We start from the raw sequence: 20506 nt of genomic DNA, 5'->3' as shown, positions 1-20506 counted from the left end.
AATTTATTTCTGCCAGACTCAGACAAAACTCCCTCTGAGATACCTTCCTTCACATCTGCACAAGGTCCTGGCTGTGGTGGAGCAGATATATTGCTTGGTACAGGGTGGGCAAGGCTGCCTCAGCCCCCACAGGGTCTGCAAACCATATGGGAGAGGGTTCCCCTACTCAGCAGAATGGTACAAACAACTGATTTCTTGGCATGATGGCAGCTTAAACCCCAGCAAACTCTAACAAATGTTCTGAGTCAAGCCAAAAATGTGAACCTGGTGAATGGAAAAAATAAAAACAAAAACAAAAGAGAGAGAAGATCCACTTTGTATCGAGTTTCATAAGTGCCTTTAATGTCTGTGAAATAAAGAAGAAGAACAAGATGCGATTTAAAAAAAAAAAAAAAAAACCAAAACAAGCCTGTGGTGGTTAGTTTAAAACTAGTTTTATTTTTGATTTAAAAATTTTAATTTCTTTTCCTCCTGGAACCAACTAGTGAAAGTGAGATAAATTTACAAAATTATTTTAGTAGTTGCTGAATCAGTGCTTTTGGTGGACACATTTTTAATTCGCTATCTCAGCTCTAAAGGGCCATCTGTCTTGCAGCCATTGAGGGGACGTAGGGCTGGACTGGGAAGTGGATGCATAGGTAATTACAGAGCTACATAGAAACTACTCAGATCTCTGCATAATGGATCCCCTGAAAAAACTGAAACTATTATAATGATTAGGCTGGTAGTGGAGGCTCAGAGGGGCTCTGCTTCTGCTGCTCCTCCATATGCTGCACACAGGATTGCTTGAAACCACACAGGACTCCCCTCTGTATTAGGGCTGATGCTGAAACATGTCAGAGGGAGGTAGAGAGGATTTTTTTCTAAACTGCATTTTGCACCTGCACTTCTGGAGCAATAAGGCTGCCAATGGTTTTGCACAGTTCTCTGAGCATCTCTTCAGCCTCCCCAGAGTGATAAATCTATGGCTGGGAACTTTCTGGTACTAAAATAGCTCTTAAAGCACTTTGAATAATCAAAAAACCTTCATACTTTGTAGGGCCCTTTTATTTCTCCCTCTCCCTCTAGTCTAATTTCAGTACTTGCCTTTGTGAAACTCTACCATTTATTCCCATGTCACAGTAAATAAAGGTATGAATGTATCCTGCTGGGTCAATTAACCCCGGTTCTGCGCTGTGTCACAGTCTGTGCTGGCTGTGATTTCCAGAAAGGAATATTCTTTTGTCATTCTTTGCCCATGTGCAAAGCATGTTAAGACCGCTAAGATAACTGTAACACTTTTCCACACAAAGCTAACTCTGCTTTTTGTGATTTCTGGAGTGCAGCTATGAAGTGTAAAATGACATGAACCAAATACATGACTTGTAATCTAAAGTGGTAGAGAAGACAAAGGACTGACAGTTTTTGTGCTTTCATGTTAGTGTGCTCCCTAATGATGGGCAAGCCCCACCACAAAGCCTTGAACTCCAGCTCTCAGGCAGTCCTTCAAAGGCCAGGAGAACTGGAAGGCTGAGATTTCCCAGTTTTCATGTTATTCTATGCAGTAATATGCTGTACTTCACTTCTGTATCAAACTCCAAAAGAAACAGAAATAATAATAAAAATAACAGGCATTGTCGACTAGCACTTCCTTGAGTTTCATGTGAAATATTCAGATAAGCTTGCTGGGTAAAGTCAGCCTAAACAGCTGCCTGATGTAAGAACAAACCTGTTAATGAAACAAATGTTCTGTGCAGCAGCAGATATAAATACTGACTATGTTTTTAAGTGAATACCTGATAAGGAAATCATCTATGACACAGATGAAAGGTCAAGACACCAAATGATGAACTGCAATTATTTTCAGAAGTGATATGTGAATAAATCAGTATTAATCTATATACCAGTTCACATCAGTGATGTACGCTTCTGGGTTTCGCTTACAAAGGAGCAAATAATGAAGAATGTAGTTTAAAAAGTAAAGGAATGAAGACAAATGTGGAAGGCAAATTCCATCTCAGAGTTCCCTCTCAATTCTGGTGAAGTAGTGTATACAGAGAAATGTTTTAAATCAATGGGAGTATATTTTCCTTGCACAGCAGAGTTAGTGTTAAATAAACAACTGATATTTCAATCAGTGAAGTCGAGGGGGATCTCCCAGGTTGTTTTTTGAGGAGACCTATTGTTACCTCTCTGGCCTTTCTCCAGACTCCTGAATGCTGCAAGATGCAGAGGGAGAATTTTGCACCAGATCAGCTGACATTCCTAGGGCTGACTGGTCTAGAGGTCTCGAATTACTGCAGGGGCTGTAGGTGCCAAAGGGATGGGTGGGCAATGAGATAGAGACCGGCAGGCAGAGGCCAGAGGGAGCAGGCCAAGCCTGTGCTCCCTGTGCCAGCCCTTGAGCCTGGAGGGTTACACATGCTATCAGGTCTGTGTCCTGCTGAAAAACCCAGCAGTATAAACTGGGGCTGGATCAGCCATTTGTGTCATATTAGCCAGAATATGTGTATGGCCCTATGACAGCTGCAGAATGACAGATAATGCTCAATCCAGAGCATAGTGTCTACTTATGTTAACCCCCTGTTAACCTTTTTGAACAAATTTGAACTGGCAGAGTGTATTTATACCAGAGTAGTGCTTTTTGGTTTATGGCTGCGAAGTTTTGATCTGATACTAGGATTCTTAAAGCTGGATTTATGGTTTTGTCCTACCCCAGATATAAAAAGAACTGAACATCTTGTGTTATTAACAAACACACTTTGGTCTCTGGGCAAGATGGAGGTCTCACTCACTGTTACAGGATGAGAGAAAAAATGTGCCTCCCAGAAACTGCCATCCAGCTTGGTGGGAGTGCAAAGATTTGTGTTAGAAGAAACATTTTGATAGAAAACATACAGATCCTGCAGTAAAAGTACCCAGAAGGTGCTGCTCCGTGTGGCTTTGAAAACCCAGCCCGTGATGAGGATTGATGGCAGCAGAGGGTCCCAGTGACCCTGGTAATAAGCAATCAGTTTCCCCTCAAAACCACACACGTGGCCTTCAAGTGTCTTTAGCTGATGACACCTCTCCCTGTGGGCGCTCCTCTGGAGCTCCCCCTGCTCCTGCCCTGCCCTGGGGCTGCTGGACACAACTCATCGGGGCATCCCTGAGGCACAAGGTCTTGCCGTGCACAGTGGCCCGTGGCTCCTTCTCAAAGGACTGAGAAATAAGATGCAAAAAGTTCCCTAAGTATAAAGATTTTGCATGTTATTTTTTCAGATGAGTGTAAACGTAACTGCTTTCTTAAATGCAAACATTAAATCTACTCTGTAAAAACACAATTACTGCTGCCATGGCAGGCATCAGTTGTCTCGTTTGAAGGAATGCCTTGAAAATGCAATCATAAAATCCTTGCACATTATGGATTTCATTAACATTGTACTCCCCTAGGATTCCCAATTGCACAATAACAGAAGTTCTTTAAATTTTAAATACCACAGACAGGAACAATTTCACCAAAACCAGATGTGAAACCCTTGCATGGGCCTTCTTACTGGTTCTAAGTACTGAAACTGGCTGGTAATTGATACCTATTAACATGTTTGTTGTTCAGATTACAGAAATGGAAACACTATACTATTTTTCCTGTGAAAGGATACATTAATGAGGGACAATGACTTACATTGCAATGGCAGTTCCCTGCTCTTGATTAAATTAAAGGGCTGGTTTTATTTTTTATTTTAAATAATGCTCTTTCAAACTGAAGGGCAGTCAAGTGTGTGAAACGTAAGTGCAATAAACAAGTAGGCTGAGCTTGAGATGCTAATAACATCCCATATAACAATAAACTACCTTCATGCATATTTTTGGCAGCCCTTGTTCCCTCATGCATATCTTTATTCCATTCGTATTGGAAAATTCACAGACTTATTATTGTGTTTTTAAAGAAGAAATTCAATCTAGAGTGACTCTGTTTCTGATTAAGGAATCACTCCAAATCTCAGGTTAGCTGAGCAATTTTCTAAGTGTGTTTGAGAGTAAAAATAAAATGGAGAAAGTACTGTGCAGACTTACAGTGTGACTGTACTATGGTTATTTTGAATCTAAGCTTTGACATTTATTTTCAAACAACTAAGGAAAGGAAGAGAAAAGCAACTTTCACTTAACAGAGCCTGCTAAGCAGGTGGCAACTCAGATGAACTCAGGAGTTCATACCTGTCAGACACAAAGGAGCAGTCTAGTTTTTCCACAAAAGAATGGGTTTCAGGTCTACAGATGGAACTCATGCAAATCCATTACTAATAACAAGCCAACACTATTTTCCTAATTATTTTGTTGAAATGGTCCAAGAGACTTCAACAGCTCAAAGGAGACAATAATATCTCAAGCCCTCTAGACGTCCTCTAAAGATTCCTATTTCCTTTGGCTGATACTCAATGAGGTTTTCTGTTTCTTTTGTCTTAACAAAAACATTAACCTTGAAGGGACTGGTAAAAGGAAGGGAAAGGAGAGCTGTAATATTTCCCCCATACAAAAACCCCCTGACACACTGAGGAAATTAGTATTTGGAGCTGAACTTTCAAGCTGTTCTGCCCAGGGCTCATATATATGCCTTAGTTGCATATGTGCATTAGTAGCTCAAAGGCAGATATCATTATTTAACCAGCTGCAGTGTTTGTGCAGGTATGGAAACCTGCAATTATGAAAAAATTAATGATTAACTGATATACACAAAACTTCTGTCTCTCACACAAGGGCATGTAGGCAGAAATTTTCACTTTGAAAGTTCTAAGTTCAGCGTTGCTGTATCCTTCAGCTTTGTTTCTTGCTGTTGAATATCTTCTAGAGTTCTTGCACTGTGCAGCAAAAATCCATTTATGCTGCACTGCACAAAAGCAAATACTTCACATAAATGACTAGTTTACAATAGCATGCACAACAAAGCAGAACAAAATGACCTCAGTCCTTCACATACAAGTGCCTTCCTCCTTTTTATAAAATATTACAATTTTTTTCTATGGGTAATTTCAGAGTATTTTATCAGTTATGTGTCCTTGGTTGTTTGTCTGTAAGCTCTTATGGAGATGAACATCTGTTCCCAGGGTTATTTGTACAGAGGAAACATGGAACTCCAATATTTTATCCAGACACAAATTCACAACATGCACTTACTGCCAGCTGCATCAAGACTTTGTAGGAGATGGAGGTTCATACGCACAAGGACCCTCTTACTGGGGTTTCTGATGGTCTGAAGCCCTTAGCACCCATCTCAAGATTGTCGATTAACAGGAAAGCATTTAGAACACAGTTGGAAGTCTGAATTATCAACATCAGTATAGAATTAAACCACAATAAAATAAGCATAAAGTTGTCAGAGCCAAGGATGAGTTAAGATGTTGTACCTTGTGAAAGGGGATGATACACTCAATCTCTGAACTAGCTCAGTTCCTTCTGCCACATACATTGAGTGATAGAAACTACTTAGCAGCTGTGTAAAGCATCTCTACTCAATGTAATGAATCTTCAAGCAAGACTTTGTAGGCTTAGTCCTGCCAACAAGACACAGCTACAGCCTAATTGCTCTGTGATGAAGTCTGCCTTGGGGATACTGGTCTCTCCCCATGGGCCCTGGGCAGCAAAGGAGGTGCCCAAGGGCTAGACTGCTCAGGGAAATGGTTTATTCCAGACCAGGAGGTAGGTGAAGCAGATGAGAGCTGTGGCATGTGCAGCACAGCATGCAAATAACCACCAGCTTCTGGGCTGATGTGGTAGCTGGGGGCAGAGAAAAGCTGCTAAAAATTATGCTCAGTGGTTGTTTCAGCCCCTGAGCACCCTGGTTTGTGGCAGGAGGCAAAGGAGGTTGATAAATTCATGTGCAGGGGGCCTGAGGTACCCTGAGCTGTTTTAAGTATAAAACCTGGAGTAGCTTGAATTCTGTGATGTGTCTGTTATTAAAGAAGTTTATGGTAAAAAGAAGTCCTTTGAAACTTTTTCTCAGAAAGATCTAGTTCTAAATGAAAGGATTAAGATATATATATAGGTAATATATGGGTACGTAGTTATCATAACTTAATAAAGTTAATAAGCACACAGAACACACGAATGAGATTTGACTAACTCTCTTGTTTTGATTATCTGGTCATAAATGTGCAAGTGACAGCAGAAAAGAAGGAAACAAAGCAAAAGTGGCTGCCCTCTGACCAGATGAAACACATGGAATTTGATTCTGGTGCATTCCATCCTTTTTCCATGTGTGTTTCATGGATTGCAAGTGGCAATGGTTAATAACAAACCTTGCACTTAGATAAGGTTGAGGAGATTTTAATGTTCCTAAGTAAAGAAAAAGGATCAACAGATTTTTTTTTTGCCACTCTGAAGTCTGATTAGGTCCATTGTACACAATTACCACGTTGCCAAGAACTCAGGATGCAGAGGGGCCCCTGAGCAGGACACCTGAGAGTCCCGTTGTGTGCCAGGGATCAGAAATGAAAGATTTCCCCCTCTTTCTTCCCTTTACTAACTGCTACTCAACATGTTTTTGAGCTTTCTTGCAGACATCAAACCTCACAGGAAACACCAGTGTGAACATTTGTATGAAAGGCTAATAAGGCATTGTTTTTATATGTCAGTTAGTAATTTCCTATAGAAAATAACAGAAGTAGGAGGAATGTTTCAAATCTATGAACAAGTTTTCAATATTAGTAATATAGATATAATATGCTTAAGCATTTCTCCTAGCTTTTGCCAACAGAAATAGAATCTAGGTTTCAGCTAAGTAGTGTAAGTCAACCTACAACTGAAGCAAATCAGTGTTTTTTTCATATAATGATATTAATACTTGCCTGCTAGGATAGTTTTTTTGTATCCCGTAATTGATATGAATAATCTTAACTTGTTCAGGAGTTATGCGCCATTCAGCTATAGACCTGATAATATATAACAAACAACAAGCCCAAAGAGACTGACTGAACTCAACTCTTCATGGCAACAAATGTTTGCAGGATTTCTCCTGCATTAACAGAGCAAAGCCAAGGCAGCCCATCTTGCTAATGAATGTTGTGTTTAAGGATGTGGAAGAATAGCCACCAGACAGAGACCATTGAACTCATTCTGTGAGCAACACATTCTGGAAGGGACATAGGTCTTCTGAGGTGAAATCTGAGTGCATGAAAACACCACATTGTATTAATGCTTAACTGTAATCAGCTAGAGACATAGCACATGCTCAGTTTACTGGGACATACCACTTTAAGTGCATGTTAAACTAATATTGACTTTTCCACTAAACCAAAATCTCTGTTATTTGTGCCCAGAAGACTGCAAAAACAATAGATGTGGGAAGGAGAAGAATTAATCTTCCTGACCTTTTCTTTTTCTATACCTTTGGGAGTAAGTCTTTTTTTGTCTGTCTAATAGAGAATATGAGCTATTCGCTTGCAATGATTCTTAAATTATGTAGCGGTACTTTACTGTGTTATTTTTTTTCTTTCTTTTGCATTCTCCACATTCAATAAACTCCACAGAGTATTATTAATAACATCTTTAAAATGTTATCTTTTTACCTGTATCCATTCTCTGATAGAATCTTCCCCTGGGGTCCATCCATTCTCAGGGTAATTTAGCCGGGACCTTTCTGAAGACCAGATAGCGCTGTACTGGGAGGAGACAGTGATTTGATCAGAGTGGATTTCTCCTGACTCCATACCTAGTGGTTCCATGCACTGGAAATCTGAAGAAAAATAAATTACCATCATTATTATTATGGTCAGCTTTTTGATTTAGACTTTGAATAGTAAGAACATTTCCCTGCTTTGAATATGAATATCTAAAGAATTTATTTTTATGTGACTTTGAATATTTTAGCAACTTTAAGTGAGGTAGTGTTGGGCTTATGGTGTCATTCTTAATACCGTCATTCGAGTTGCCATGGCAATTCCTGCAATAATAATGCTATACAAATATTTTTAGTGCAATATTGTAGCCATTTCAGTATAGGACAATAGAAGTGCCTATCCTAGGCTAGCACAGACACTCCTGTGGATTCATAATATAGAACAATGTATATTCACCCCAAAATTATGCACAACCCAGAAAAGACAAATTAGAAGACTTTATGAAATAATTTGATTTTAAAACTATTTACTTCAGTACAAAAAATATGATATGCTTAGAAATTATTATTAAAATTTCAGCCATTCTCTTTAGATTCTGGACACTGGAATGAAATAGATCAACAAAATGTGAATTCAGGCCAGAAGATTATTGACCTAAGGAAATTACCAGCTCTTCTGTAACATGGTGTATTGTAAATGAGTTGATCATCTCCATTCAATCTCTTTTTGTTGACACAAAAATTAGATAATTTAGAATGAATTGACTTCCTAATCACTATAGTGAGTTCAAAGGTTGATAGGGCATATTGACTCAATTCTTCTCTCAGTCTTCAAAAATAAAGACTCCAACCCTCACTGAGGCAAGAGAAGGCAATAGCTTCAGATACATCCTCACACCCAGGTGCTCCTGGGGCTTCATATCAGAAGTTTACTAACCCCAGCAAAAGGGCAGGAGAAAAAAAATCCATGTGCCTATGCTTCTGATCAAGGACTTCACATGATAGAAATATAATTCATTCCTTCATTAGAATTTAAGCTAAAATAATTGTGTGAAATGGAGTTGGATATATGCTGGATATATACTCCTTTTTATTGCACCTTCTCTGGAGCTGATGTTTCCCTAACAGAGGGGTGGGTGCTGAGCTGAAGGTTTCAACATCCAGGAATTGGAAAAATGAGCTTTAAAAAAGTTTTGGTTTTTCGATGAAAGTGAAAGTAAAAAAATCTTTGATCAGGGATCCAAAAAATTTACATTCAGAAATGTTATCAGGGTATTTTATAGGAATCGTAGTTGGGGCTACCCATAACTGAACCATACCAACTGCATTTCCTGTGGAATAGGACCCTCTCCCCCAGTTCTGTGCTGCTTCAATGTGTTAGGTACATGGTGAAGTACTGAAGCTGAACTACATTAGGGTAAGACTCAAAGGAAAGGAACTTCTGCTTGAAATCTGAAGGAAAGCTGTAAGTCACTACAAAGAATGCAAAACATGATAGGTGGGAGTAATATCAAAATACCTAAAAAGTGTCTGGCTTGATCTAGATATGTTAGCTTTCCCTGTAGTCTACTGAGAGGGACAAGTACCTCCTGGGGACATCTCACATATCTGAGATAAATAGATTGGGCTGTCCTCTGGAGGTGACCAGACAACACAAAGAGCAAGGGTGGCTGAAATTAAACGAGAGAATTCACTTCTCAGTCTAAGTCTGCAGCATATAAAATGCTTCCTCTTATCATACAAAAGGGTCTACATACACACTAACTTCTGTTCTGTTGTCCTGTGTTTGAGAGCTGAAGGCATCTCAGCATAGCAGATATTATTAATTCTGACTTAGATGTGATGATGGTGCATCTACAGCCTAGGGAGGGTGACTGTAGAGGAGGTGGACATGGGGACACGAGTTGCCTGTGCTAATTATGAAGGGATAGGAGCAGCACCTACATAAGGAGAAACCAAACTAGCTGAAGGTACAATGCCTCCCATCCACAGAGGCTGTGTGTCCCCCATTCCCTTTTCCTGGCTATGGAAAAGCTGTTAAAAAGCCAGGGAGTGGAGGAGAGATGGGGAGTTCCAGTTAAATTTTCAATTCACTCATTTTTCTTTTGTCCCTTCTTTGATTAAACAAGTACATCAAATCTGTGTGAATCTGCTCGAAACTCAGTAAGACACAGAAAGGAGAGGGAGTTTCATTTAAAGTGTGTGTTTTATCACTGAGGAAAGCAATGAAATCTGCAAGGACATGGTATAACAGAGCCTGTTATTTTCCTGTCTCCCTCACTTCGTTTCATTCTCTGTCCAAAGGGTAAGCATGAAAATGAGTCAACTGAGAAAAAAATACGAGACAGAGAACAAAGCTTAGATAGCTTATGAAATGGTTTAACAAGAGCACATATATTAAGTGGGTTCCTTTTATTCAAGAAATCGATCATCAGAGCTTATTCCATGTAATAAAAGAAGCCTTTGGATAGTGCATTCATTGTTCATGTTTCATTGTTTTAATGCAAGTGTTCAATTGCTCTGCATTCCTGTATTTCCTTGGTCAGCACAGTTATTCACAATAATTATCCCAACTTCCTGGCAACACAGTGGAATAAAACTGTAAGGAGAATTCTGCTTCTTGCACTGCTTTTCAAAGGGCAGCTGTTCTTTAAAAAAAAAATAGAAAAAAAGGAAAACAGAACCAATCCTTCTTCACCATCTTATTTATTTAAGGTTTCTTTGAAGCTTCAAGCAACACCCGGTGTGCAAGACGACATAACAGAGAGTATTTTCCAAGAAGCTCTGCAGGATAGATAAATACTGACCTTCTGAGACACTGCTCTGTGACACACTGTAGTTTGCTGAGAAGCCCTCCTTTGCTATCGCACTGTCAGTGTAAAATACCATTGAAAGAATCCCAGTTGAAGACCGGACACGTCCTGGGTTGTTTTGCCCACAATAACGCCCGATGTGTGGGCCAACTGCAAAGAGACAGGATACAATAGTAAACTACCAGTGCTCTAACAATAGATGCCACTACAATATCCTCCCAAAGACAGTCCCTCAGCAGGAAATGGTGAACCTCTGTAACAGTTCAAAATAACAATGCCATCAGTAACTTAGCGATAAACAACAAATTGTTTGTCCTATCCTAGCAATTGTGCTTCTAAAATGCTCCAGATAGCACTCCATGAACCTCTGAAAATGTAAAGAACCAGGATTTCAAAGAGTGTCCTTCAAAGTGTGCAGAGAGGGCAGCGATGCACAAAATTACACATACAGTACCACAAGTATTTTCCAAAGTGTGATTGAAGCACCAATTTATGACAAGAGCAACTGAATGGTCTGATTTTGCCAGCCCAGTACACAAGATGCTGTGAGTTGCCTTCCAGATTTTATGCTCTATACTGCAGTGATCTGTTAATTTCATCTCAAACTCTGAAAAACATTTTTGACTCATATTGAGACTATGACCAAATGACTCTTTATCCCCCTTTATTTAGGCTTGCAGACCGTCATAGTTCCTTTGCCCATATGGTCAATATTAAAGAATATTGTAAAAGAATTTAAGAGTTAAATCTTAATCCTTTCAAAAGAGCAAGGATTTCTTAAGTATATCTCCATGTCACAGAATATGCACACATACACAGATACATGATCTCTATTAATGTTAATACTGTATAAACCTGATTCTGGTATTTTTCAGCATTTCCTGTGCAATGAGATAATCTTTTTCCTTAATTAAGCTACTCAATTCACAACCAACATATGTGGCCTTCTAGCACTTGAGCATTCCCTACAGATATGTCCCTAGGCTGTGGAATGGTGGTACATCTGTGCTTACAAACAATAAGAAAAGATAATGCTAAAACCCACCCATGGAGTCAATCAGGAAAATAATCATGAGGCATCATTCTAATGCTTACACCACTGGCTTTCCAGGCTTAAATTAACACCTTGTCATTTCTCTAGGAAGTCCATTACACTTTCAGTTTAAAATATAAAATGTTTAGATATCCTAATTATTCACAGTTCAAAGAAAATCTACAGCTAACATAATTTTCTAGTCATTTATTGGCATTTTACAACAAGTAAAACAGTTCCAGCTTGGAACAACTTTATTATGTAAGCTACACATTTCTGTAAGGCCCTAGAGTTGCCAGAAAGAGGGAGATCTGATGCTATAGCTCTTGCTGCCAGCATGTGCTTTTCTATCCATTCTGGCCACAGTTAGTCTTCAGTTGCCTTGGCAATCCCATGGCATTTAAAATACCTGCCAATTCAGACTTTTTGCACTAAGGTTGTTCAATGCAGCATTGATAGAATGAAACATCCTATAGAGGATATGAGTTGTATTCCTCCTTCTCCTAGAAAGCATTAAAGCTTCATGGTTTTATTTTTTGGAGAGAGAAATTTGTTTAGACTGATAGCACTAATGGATTTTTAAAAACACAAAATAATGCCCCCACATTCCAATTGCTGTAGGTTCTTGGTTTTGTATTTGTTTTTGCTTTCTTTTGCATTTTCTGTGCGCAAACAGCTCTGATCCTGCTCTTTCCCAGAATGGCTTTCAAGATTATAGCTGCTGATGGTGCTCTGAATTGCAAGAAAATAAGGAGGATAAGGCTACCATGTTACGGTACTCTGAGCTTCCCTCCTCCCATTTCCTGTAGGGAAGCCTCTTTGAAATGACAAACAGAAGAGAACTTTGTTTAAAGCAGACAGGCTTTAAGATTCCCCATGACTCACTGGTTTATAATTTTTAAGACATATTTAGTGATTATGCATTTGAGTCTTCAACAGATTGGCCCTGCTATCACAGCACTATTCCCTTTGCTAGCTATGTAGATGCAAGAGCCAAAAATGTGCAGAATATGACACAAAGAGGTATTGAATTTTTTTTGCGCAACATGTAAACCATAGCCTGCTGAGCTAATATGATATTGATCTGAGCACAACTGGATGAAATAGAGATTCTCCTTCTTCCATAAATAGCTAGCACAAAGTTCCCCCCTTCTATTTTTTAACATTTAAGTCTTGAAAACTTTTGAATGACAATAAATTATCAAATATTTCATGTGTCACTACGTCAAATAAATGCTGTGCAGGAAACCCATCTGCGCAGTCATTCAGGGGGTGATACTGCTGTCTCTTTAGGTAGACTAAGCCACTGTTTTTTTTCTACCATCTTCCTGAAAATTCCTTAGGAAATGAGATGGGATTTCATAACAGACTGTGTGGAGTTCCAAATGGGAATTTTAGGGCAGAAGGTGCTGAAAAGTCATTAGGCCTAGAAAGCTCTTTGCAGCCTCTAACTGTGGACCATCACGTTGCTGCATCAGCATCCCCCAGGAAGGGCTATTCCAAACGTGAGTTACTTGGATATGTCCTCACTCGAGGATGCTTCTACACTACCTGCAGAACCAAGGCATTTCAGTGAGCCAGCTACCTCATCTGACTGCCCATGCTGTAGCAATTTCTGAGACCTTGGCTCCTCTTTCCACTGGCATAGTATTATACACTGGAAAACTGACTAACTCTCTGGTTAAAAGATGGACAGACAACTAAGAAACCTATTTTGCATGCATTTCCCAAAATGCAGAATCTAATTCTATAGCTTAAATAAATCCTTGATTATACTTATTAAGTATTTTTGAAGGTTTCCAGATCTGAGTGCAGAATATACAGAATGTGGCTGGTTGCTCAAGACTAAACAGAAACCTTATCCTTACTGATTCTTCTTTTCTTTACTATTGTTTGCCCTTCTGGACAAAGAATATTCATATAAGGAATTTTGAGACTTACTGAAATACACATTTGCCCATCTAGTTGAAATGTTAGCTTTTGAATTAGGGTTAAAAAAACCCCCACAAGCAAGGAAAAAAAAGGTACATCAGATTTCTAAAATATTAAAGCAAATGTTATGTTAACTAGCCATGTATTTAATTTTAAAGCTGTTTTTTATAAGTATGCAGGTATGTTGTGGACAATATTTTCACAGCACTATGATTTTTATTGACAAAATATTTTCACACAACTTAGGATGCTAAAGAGGAAACAACTGGAAAATTAATTCCATCCTCACATTCCAGTAGTCAGCTACACTGAGCTTGTGTACACTCTTATATCTTAGTAGCTTCTCACAAGAGTGTAGAAAGCAACCACAACAGGGGAAACACACTTAGATTAATAGCAACCTTCATTTGCACTGATGTTAATGACTTCAGTAAAGCATTCTGCTTTGCTCTGTAATTCAGTGGAAGCTCTTGTGGTATTGACTGAAGCAGCAATGCTTAGGCTGTGGTTCTCAAACCATATGTAAACTTCTTTAAATTACGTTTGAGCCCTAGTAGACAGCCTATAGAGCTTTAAAGAGACCTGCATGATGAATATGTGCAATTCATCACTAAAGCTACTCCTCATTTTGAGTGAGCTATTTTTCTTCTAAGTCATCAATGGTGTGTTCTCAGCAGAGGCTGGCTGAGATGTATCTGTGCCTTGGGCAAAGATATTTTTGGTGTCTAGTTTATTCATGCAAAATCATATATTTCTATTCTGAGATCTACTCACTCTCCTGCTCTAAATCCACGTGTTATCTCTTTCAGACCATGGTCCCTTTTCTGTACAATATTTGCAACATGCACCTGTAGTTCTTAAATATTCTTCAACAGGGTTGTTTTCATGAAACAAAATACCAGGTTTGAGGCATTCCTGAATGCCTACCATTCCCCTCTTGAAACAGCCAAACACTTATACCACTGTTTAACTTCAGTCCCGTAAGTGTCCTTGGTGAATTCCTTTTGAAGTCAATCTAACTGTTCACATGCTTCAAAGATAAGCACATATTTTGTAGAATCAAGTCTCAAATACTCAGCACTTGCCAGCTTCAATCCACTAAAAGGACAACCAGGTAGGCTGAGGACTCTATGATTGTGACAGAGCATTTCAGGATTAAAGTCTTTTTGAATGACTATTACAGTTGCTGTCAAATTCTCTAACAGAAAATTGTTTTCCATCAGTGAAATGGAAATTACGTAGAAGTAAAATGTAAATGGAAGCTTACTGACTTTGACATATCCTTTTAAACATCATTGTGAAAATTTGTTTAAAAGAACATTTCTCTTCTTTACTTTTTGCTTTTTTGGGGGGAAGGAAGGAAAAAAAATCACAAATGTATAAAACAGCAAATTTATTTCCTGCTGATCTCTAGTGACTGTGGCTGATCAAACTCTAAAGTGAAAACATTTTCCACTTACGTTGGGTTTCATCTGCTCTAACTTAGGCATCTAAAGTTTACATCTGACTTAGGGATTCATAGCTCCCAGTACAGACAATGAGACAAGAAACTCCAGAGATCCATTAACTGTGCCCCAAAGTAGATGCTGAGACAGGTCTGTGTGGGATGCTGTTCTCTGCTGAGAACAGAGGGACTGACTGTGCCTGGCTCAAACACTGATGCCTGCTTTCTAGGGATGCATGTTAGGGGGCTGTCCATCTAATTCTGCTCTGGTTGAGACCACAACTCTTTTCCAAAAACTGTTCCCTCTCTCCTATTAAGATACTGCCATCATCCCAGGAAACCACAGCTGTGTTGCTGTGGAGCACAGGATGTGAAGGATAGATATTTTTCCCACATATTTAAAAAAATCCTTCTCTCATATTTCTATCAGTGCAGCGCAATAGTAGCTTTAACACAAGTGGGCATGTGAGCAGCAATGCATTACAAGCAAAATAACTTCCTTTTCTATGGATATATCACTAAACAGAGCAGGCCAGGAGACACCCTGGAGGCACTGACCTGCAGCCAGTAGCCTGGGAACAGACTAACAGTATGGCACCCCTATGGGGCTCTTCCCTCTGAAACTGGCTGGCTGTGTCCAACATGCCTGTTGAGAATGATCCCTAGCTTTCACTGTCTTCCAAATCACACTCAGGAAATTCTCGGGAAAGTGCAAATTGGTGCGTGCTAAAACTGTGCAAGGGAGTATGCCAGCAAATTAGAAGTGCACACAACCATGTCCCCGTTTCAGTTAATAGTGTAGAATAGTTTTTCACAGACTAAGGGGAAATGGACAAATGTCTCAAAAACTCACCCTGGGTGAGTCTCCTCCCTTCATTAAAGAGAACCATACCATCTAATTTACAACTGTGTAGAAATTTACTACTTCATGTGGATGCAAGCTAGATTTTTTTTTCCCCAGATACCCTCTCTCTATATATTCTCCAGTATCCAGACACTCCCTATCTTCAGTTCATGGCCAGACTGTACCAGTGGTTTCTTGTGCCAGCTTTGCTCTTCAGTTGAAATAGTTCTCCCTCCCAGGGAGTCGTCCTGTGATGCATTTATAGAGAAGCAATCACATTCCGTCCTTCTTTGCAGTGTTAAGTTAAACAAGAGAGACAGACTGCTGGCTGAGGATCATACTACAGTGAAATTATGCAGCAAACATTTCCCTACAACTGCTGCAACCTCCAACAGTTTGCATCTAAGGAAACATTTTTTCCAGCCTATAGATTCTGTTGAATATTTACGAGTGGAATGCAAGTACCCTTAGTGGATGTCAGGATCATTTTGGGTGTAGTCAGTTTGTGAGACAGTTTGTGAAAGGCTGATAATGCCTGTTGATAATTGGTCTTCAGTATGGCTCAGCCACTTTCTTGAACCAGGAAATTACTGCTTTGAAACTGTCTACACTGACAATAATGCATTTATTTTTGGTTATATTACACATAAATTGATTTATTGGATCATCTTTTCAAATATCAGTTTAAATGCAAGCTTTACAGGACAGATTTGGCCTATATACAAATAAGCCTATTATTAAATGTTCCAGACATCATTATTGTACTGTTAAAATATTGTTTTCCTAACTGAGGCATTATGCCTTTCCTAACTGAGGCATTAAATACTAAATAGTCTTTTAGCTACTTTTATGGGTCTTTCTTCACTGTTTATTGAAGTGGATTGAAAAGAGCTATGATAAACCCATTAAGCATAAAATAAAAACAAAAAAAGAGCAACTATATGTTAAAAGACATATATTTCCTGCAGCATCAATGAAAGCTTTAAGCAAAATTATATCGGGGATTTAGCTAGAAAAACAGGCAAGTTTAAATGTGCTATTAAAATATATTCCTTAAGTTATATTTTCATTTAAATCAAATATTAATATAGGATTAGCAGTTTATAGAAACTGCCACTGCTGTTCATAAAACAAACAAAAAAATGTATTAATATGGGTTATCACATGAGTGGAAAACTGAAATAGTTGTAATTAGTGCCCAACACAAACAACATAAATCTTCAGTCACTGAATTTTGCTACAAATTAAAAATTAAGAAGAAAAAGGACAGCTTCAAGATGCTTCTCTTTATCAGCTTGTGTCATACATGGAAACAGTGAAAAAGGCATTCCAAATAATCAACTTTACATAGCTGTTTCCACAGCTCATGTAGGCATTTGGGCACTCTAAAGGCTGGGCATTTGGCATGAACAATCCCTTTCAGGCTGCAGCTGCAGCCTTTGGCTCTAGGTCCTTGGAGAACTTGTACATGGCTGCCCTGCCCAGGGGACACTTGAATCTTGCAGACCCAGTGCTGTATATGAAAAACATAGAGAAATCATGCAACTATTTTATTTGTCAGACTCAGTATAAAAAAGGGATATGGGGTTGGGCAGAGGGTGAAATGAGGGCTCTCTGGCTCCATAGGGTTAGCTAATATCTAGCTATGCACTTAGCGAATGTGCACAAGGTCAAGTGTGGTCAACAACTAAGTGGAAAATTACTGAGATGGCAGAGACGTTCCAGAAGGGTACCCAACACACCCACCCTGACACATGTGCCCATCTAATCAGAGATTATAAATTAACAAATTAAGATAAAACCTTTGGATTTGCTTAAACTGCTGGAAGAGAGAGCACTGTAATGGAGGAACCCTGCAGTGCCCCTTCACCGAAGCCACCTGAATGAATAACTCAGTGACTGTTTACTGACCTGGGTAATTGTTTAGTCACTATGATTTCAACTGCATGGACACCACATTTTCTCTGGTAAAGAAATTCTCTGCTTTGACAGCTGGTCTGTAACGCAGTTCCTCTGCAAGTCAGAGAGTCAGTACCTGAAGTCCAGTTTCTGCAATTTGTTGGAAATGTCTGGACTATACTCATGTGTTAACTGTGAAAATTCGGGGACTCATTATAAGGCTTCACATTTAAGTAATTTTAGTGTAGGAGGTTCATCACATATTACCACTGAACACAGAGGTTTCTGCTAAGCCAACTGTTCAAAATTGAACATATTTCATTAAAAAAAAATCATTCACACTGTGATATGCTGAAAGAATTTACAGAGCATTTTCTCCATTTCTTTTTAATTCAACTCACTTCACATAAATCAAGCAAGGATCTCTCTAGCATGACAGTTTAAAAAATGGGAATATGCCTTCTGCAGGCCACTACATAGTAATGGTTATGCATATTACAGTCCATTTTTCTCTTACCATCAGGGAGTCCATCCCAGATTTCCAATCGGTCATAGCGACAGAATGCTCCCCCTGGAGTATTTGAATCAGGTTCTAGCTCAAAGCTTTCAAATTCCAGTATAATCTCTGACATCTTTGGTGCAAAGATAATATAAGTGCATTCAAGGCTATTGGGATATTTTTCAGGGAATCCAGGGGATTTTATCACTCCACTTGATGAAGTAAAGTTTCTGGAACATTCAGGTCCTGTAGGAGAAGGAGAAAAATCAACTGGGTTAACACTGTGCTACTAAGCAAAGCAGTTAGCTGGAAAACAAATTAAGTTGTATTGTCTCTCCAGCAGCAAAGGTGGCTTTTCAATGAAACACCTCATTTTAATCACTGCATTAATCATTCAGCCAGCTTGTTCCTATTATTGATAGTCAGTCATTTAAAGCCCAATCCGCATATACTGTCTGATCTTCAATTTTCAATTTGTATGGAACAATATGAAAACTTGTACCAGCTCTAGAAAAAATTATGACAAATACAAAGTCATGTGGGAACAATGAAAGTGTAAGCTGCAGAAATCTCGACAGAGCCCTAGAGAAATAATTATAGCCCCTTCAAGCTCAAATCTTTAAATCTTATGGCAGACAGGTTTTTATTGGTGAAATAGAATTTTTTACAAAAGCGGGTGAGTGAATTCAGTAGAGGGAGTAGTGGTTTCAGATTCCTGGAGCACTGACTCAGTAACTCTGCCAGATGTGACCTATGCCTCCTTGACAAACTAAATGTGAAAGGTAATTCGTACATGTACTGAGGGTGAGTGACTCATTCTGAGTGGTGTTGACACAGGTGCACCAGTAAAATGTTGCTGTTAGTGTGGGCATGATAAACTGTGTGATTACAGGCAGTGTTGCTAGAAGTCACCTAATGTCAATGTTGACACACCAGCTTTCCCTGATGTTCCCACCATGGCATAATGGGATGCTCCAAACAGTGCTCCTGGTGGAGCAGGAAAGTGGCAGGAAAGATGTAAGGGTATAAAAGGCCAGGTCACTGGATTTGCCTTTGTGAATACAGGGGACAAACTGGAATCCCTCTCTTTTTGCAGATCTCATTTCTCCTTTATTTAGGTCCCTCAGGAATCCTCTCTGTGGATCCCACACCTGCAGGTGTGCTCAGAAGTCAGCTGCAGGCACTGCCCACATATCTTCCCTACAAGGTCAGCACCCCTCTCTGCCTTTTGGCACTCGAAACTTAGAAGAGTGATTTACAGGACTTGGGGCATTGGTGGATAGCAGCTGGCCTGGGGAGTTTTGAGTAGGATGACTCAAATGAAGGTCTTCAGATATGCAGGAGAGGAAGGACATGGAGAGCACAGTTTCATTGCAACACGCAGGTCTGTGCTGGAGGACGATGTGTGTGAGGTCTCAATGTGGATGAGGATGCCCAGCATCCTTAGAGACCGTAGTCAGGAGCCTTAGAGGATTTCCAATGCCTAGCACAGATCATTGAAGGAAAACAGTCTGGCTCATTGCATATATGAATACTCTTATTTCACTATAGAAAATGTTTTCATTGTGAATGTGCCAAACATATTACCCCCCATAGATCTGGCCACCTCCCAATTAAATTCAGCATGCAAGAGAGAGGTCTGAATGAATTTAGTCAGTTCAGGTATTCTTGCCCTTCAACAGGCACTGAGACAAAGTTCTTGAACTGTTATATCAATATTCAGAACACTTCATGGCATATTTTGGAAGATGTGGGTATTGATGCTCATGTAACCTGACCCATTCCAATTTGGGAAATTACATTTTGCCTATAATTAAATCACCCCCTTACACATTAGTTGGATATTCCTCTTCTCTCCCTGTCATTCTCTTGTCTCCTTGTCATGTAGGGAAGGGTTATATTCTGGTTGTTGCTCCTCACTCCCACCAGTAGCTGCTGTTCCAGGATAAAATAGCTTTGCTATGCCATTCATAGTATAAAGTGCTCTGTACTCCTCTTGGAATCCAATAAAAGATGCAATATAAAATGTAAGCCAGAATCATTATTGCTTTATTAAATACAGCCAGATCCTGGCTCCGGGAGCGCGCAATCATCAGGCTCCTTACACTCACACATGGTATCTCGATGCCAGCTTGCTTTATTTTAAACATGTTTGACTCAATCTGGTGCAAGAAGCAGAAACTGTTTTCAGAGGAGCTGTCTCACTAAAATGCCCGCCACAGATTTTGACCCTTTATTGACACTGTAAAGCAGCTGCAGGAATTATATCAATACTGAGGCTACGAGGAACTCCATGGGGCAACATGCATGGAAAACTGGCAGAAAACGTTCCAGTGGAGACACCAAAAATAGATACTTCTGAGGTGGAGAAACTACATGTGTACATGTGCATGAAACATAGGAAGAGATATGAGCTGAAGGAAAGACAGAGAGGAGGCAACAGCGAGAGCAAAGAAAACCAAATTAAAT

The 20506-nt window shown here is 39.4% G+C and overlaps 1 protein-coding gene across 3 annotated transcripts in view; it reads right to left on the bottom strand.

Moving 5' to 3' along the window:
* The window catches only part of NRP1 (neuropilin 1), a 113984-nt gene that overhangs the window by 43777 nt on the left and 49701 nt on the right, over nt 1-20506 (bottom strand). For all 3 annotated transcript variants that reach the window (XM_032100201.1, XM_032100210.1, XM_032100218.1), the window contains exons 5-7: nt 18056-18283; nt 10381-10536; nt 7524-7690 (exon numbers count right to left, since the gene is read on the bottom strand). In XM_032100201.1, the coding sequence (XP_031956092.1) occupies nt 7524-7690; nt 10381-10536; nt 18056-18283 (551 nt within the window). The remainder of the gene's footprint in view (nt 1-7523; nt 7691-10380; nt 10537-18055; nt 18284-20506) is intronic.

This window comes from Corvus moneduloides, chromosome 1, assembly GCF_009650955.1.
Source record: "Corvus moneduloides isolate bCorMon1 chromosome 1, bCorMon1.pri, whole genome shotgun sequence".
Classification (NCBI taxonomy): domain Eukaryota; kingdom Metazoa; phylum Chordata; class Aves; order Passeriformes; family Corvidae; genus Corvus; species Corvus moneduloides.
The sequence above is the reverse complement of the archived record's forward strand: the minus strand, read 5'-3'. Positions and strand labels throughout refer to the sequence as shown.